Genomic DNA, 3,937 nt, shown 5'->3' with positions numbered 1-3,937 from the left:
ACCCAGGGAGTGGGTCAGTGGTGCCATCTTCAAGACATTCCAGAGAGTCAAGTTACATACCACCAACACAGAGGTTGGACATTGTATGGGAGAGAGATGGGAGATCATTGCTTTGGCACATCTAGAAGGCTAGATGCACAGTTGGAAGGCTAGATGCACTGAGGCCATGGAGGGCACTTTGGTTTATGATACACAATTCATTTGTTGGATCTAGTGTGATATTATCCACACGCTCATGGCCACTTGGTCTAGGATTCAGGGATCTTCGAGGGCTATAGAGAGAAAACGTGGCCAATTCATGAGAGAATTAGATCATTGCATCTTTTTCACTATCTTTCATATGGGACTTTGTTGGCAACATGCAAGGCACCAGATTGGTTGAGATTTTCCCCTTGCTTGGTTTGAAATCTCCCTTCTTGTAAACTTTTTCATACTTAATATAGAAGTCTCTTTTTGGGGAAAAAAAACCTCTTAAATGTACTTAAGTTGAGCCCAATGTTGAGTAATACAATGTAAAAAGGTAGAATAAGGAATGTTTGCAAAGGATTTCATATGGTCCATTCCATAAATAGCATAAAGGGCACAATCTCTTGTTTGAGGATTATATAAAGAACTTTGATTATATGCAATATTCATATATTCTCCCTTGAATGAATTAACTTCAATAGGTAATCCAAGGCATAATGAAGCATGTAAAAATAAAGGTAAAGTTTTATAACCCACTTAGTAAAACTACTCATTTAAACTCTATTTCTTTTTATAAAGAGTAGAAAGTCTTATTGTCCCTACTTAATCATAACATGGATACATTAGAAACCAATCACTAGGCAACTAGAGAAAGCCTTATTGTGCCCATAGATTAATCCTAAGATGAATATTAGAAATGAATCATTTCCACACTCTACCACGAGAAGAAACTCACATGAAAATAGAGGTTTCTTGTTAATGTTCACTTATGAACTTGATTCAGTATAAGTTTCTCATACAATCTATGAGAAATAATAGAGGTTTTTTATTAATGTTCACTTATGAACTTGATTCAATATAAGCTTCTCATACAGTCTACGAGAAATAATAGACTTTTGTGTGATGAAAACTTGATTCTTTAAATCAATTAGTGAGGGAATTATTGTGTTAACTAAGATTCAACCATGCTTATGAAGACCATAGTTCTATAAACTTTGATTTCTCACCATAATGTGTGTTTTCCAAACATATATATCTTCAATTGAGCCCTTGAAGTTTGAAAATAGTAGTCAAGCATGTGTGTTTTTTCCAAATCTATTAGAAAAGAATGTACATGGATGTCTTATTAATTGATAGGTAATAAAATAATAATAAAATTAGTAATGATCATAACACCATAGGAATAAAAATAAATCCGAAGGCTTCAGCATCAAGTTTTCTTAAGCTGTAGGTGATGTAAGCTTTTATCACGCAAGCTTATGAACATTCTAGTGGAGTCTCTGGATATCTTGTTATGTCAGTACAGTAGTTGTATGACATGTATTTTTGCATAACCCAGTTGAGTTGGCTTTCTTGATAGGTAGTCAGTGTCCAGTATGATGGATTGTTCCACCATTTCCGCATAAGGCATTTGGCCTTTGATTTAGTGCAAACATCAAGTTTATACTTGCCAAAAGAAGCCACAAATGGGGCCCATCTCCAATCAATTTTCACACGCCCTCCTTGAGTGGCCCAAACGCTACCATCCCATAAGCTTGCATAAATGTTCAAGGGTTGCTTGTTTAAGTAGGGTATGCCAATTTTTTCATTATTCTTAACTACTCGAATGGGTATACCATCTACTGCAAATCTGCACATGCCAACAAAATAATAATTTTAGCATGGGCTTATTAAGAGCAACTTTTCCATTCCCAAGATATTGAGAGAACATTATAAGTTTACATAATATGGAGTGGCGACTTATAGAATTGGACATAGGAGAGAAAATATACATTACATGGTGTGAAAGGTTATTAGAGATAACAAAAAGACTATGCTAGTAGGATGTGATTAATAAAAACATGATGTGGTTGTGGGCTTTTAGAAATAGAACTACATCATGATGTAATGAGGGTGGCTTAGAAAAAGAGAAACTATAGCTAGCACGATCTTAATGTGCAAAAGAAAGATGCTTGACATTAATTAGCTTATATAACTAAACATGATCTGAATGCTCAAAAGATTAAAGAGTCTTAACATTGATAAGTTAAATACAAGTACTAAACATGATGTGGTGTGGACTTAGGAGAAATAATGAAGAGAGTATAGTTTAGAAGATCTAAATGCTCAATCTTGCAAGGTTGTGTATGCGTGCGTGCGTGTGTGTGTGTGTGTTGGTGGGGGGGTGACTAATGAGACAATTTAGGGTCTAGTTGAGGCTTAAGGGGGTGATTAACTATAGTTAGGATGGCTTACATGATTTGGAGTAGGTGATTAACTATAGTTAGGATGGCTTACATGATTTGGAGTAGGTGATTAACTAAACGATTAGAGTCTAGTCAAGGCTTAAGGGGGTTTTATGAACTAGATAATTATGGTATGGGGGTGATTAAGTATAAAATTAGGGTCTAGGAAAGGCGTAAAGAGGGGGCTTACATGATTTGTTGTGGGTTCCATAGGAGAGAGTAGTTATGGTAAGCCAAAGTGGGATCAAACCACAAGTTTAATCTTTGTTCCCGTCCGCCGGTGCCGTTCCAAAATACGTTGGTTTGCAAAAGATAAGGCTGGCCGGACACGTTGCCCAGGAACTCGAAGTCCAGCTCGTCCCAGTAGACGCTGCTTGAAGCAAGCTGATGCAATAAAACAAAAATGGGAAAAAAAAAAACAATAATGAGCGCCATTCTCCCGCAGAGAATTTTAAAAGAAAATGCGATAATTATTATGCTAATTACTTAGCCGTGCTAATTAGTGGCCCTAATCCCTCCTTTAGACATGCAATTAGTGAAGACTTGAGCTTACGTAGAAGGCTGTCACTGTGCCTGCGGAGTTTCCACGTACAAGCTTGATACTCATTTCAAAGCTTCCAAACAGATAGCTTGCCTTGGACGCAAAGCCTGATGCTGCAGTAATTTGGTGCCATACGTTAGCAAAAACCACCACCCACACACACACACACACACACACACACACACAGAAGAAATTAACAATTTACCTGTAATGTTATCCAATACCAATTGCCAAACACGGTCCTTGTTTATTGATCTCACGTTTTTTTCACCCCATGACACGCCGAAATTATCAGAGTATCTAGAGTGGGCAATAGGGGTGAGAGCGATTAAGAGTGACAAGAACAGGAGCAGGTTTGGATTCCCCATGTAATGCAATTCTACGTGGGCAAATTAGCAGTGCATGTAGATTAAGCGAGCTTAATCAACGCTAATTACCAGTGCAATTCAAAGCTAAGAGGGCAAAAGGTAGATGAAGCAGGCTTAATTAGGGCTAATTACCAAAGCAATCAGGCAAAATGCGCTCAATATTATAGGGCGAAACTGGAGATTGATACCCGATTAGCAATAGAACTGGATACAAGGAGCTTGAGAAACTAGTTATTAAGGCCCGTTATCGATACAATTATTGAAAGGAGCTTAAGAAAACACAGAAATCAGAGGGTACGATGTGCTTAAGAATGTAGAGATTAGATACAGTTTGATGAAGATGGTAGTACGTGCAGCATACAAGGGAAGCTGGATTATAAAGGGGAGCTTAACTTAACCTTAATTGCATGGAAGCTGCCTCCATGTTACTAGACAGCCTACTACACAACATAAAGCAACCGACTACACAACATAAAGCAACGCGGTCTTTCAACCCCAACACTAATTAATGCAACGTGGTTTTACTTCTAAGGTTTAATATATGCTTCTAAGGTTTAGTATATGTTTCAATGATGCCACCACCATGTGAAGTATGGATCCTCCCCTCCTCATGTTTA

General features: G+C 37.6%; 1 protein-coding gene across 1 annotated transcript; it reads right to left on the bottom strand.

Moving 5' to 3' along the window:
- Positions 1-1,443: 1,443 nt before the first annotated feature.
- Positions 1,444-3,320, bottom strand: LOC147617715 (putative xyloglucan endotransglucosylase/hydrolase protein 13). The gene is made up of 4 exons (XM_086775497.1): positions 3,158-3,320; positions 2,965-3,065; positions 2,602-2,795; positions 1,444-1,816 (listed from the first exon to the last, which is right to left on the bottom strand). Exons 1-4 carry the CDS (start codon positions 3,318-3,320, stop codon positions 1,444-1,446), a joined length of 831 nt encoding a protein of 276 aa, XP_086631623.1.
- Positions 3,321-3,937: the final 617 nt, after the last annotated feature.

Source organism: Cibotium barometz, chromosome 36, assembly GCF_041138505.1.
Source record: "Cibotium barometz isolate CiBa-2024 chromosome 36, ASM4113850v1, whole genome shotgun sequence".
Lineage (NCBI taxonomy): Eukaryota > Viridiplantae > Streptophyta > Polypodiopsida > Cyatheales > Cibotiaceae > Cibotium > Cibotium barometz.
Note: the sequence above shows the minus strand (reverse complement) of the source record. Positions and strands in the feature narration are given on the sequence as shown.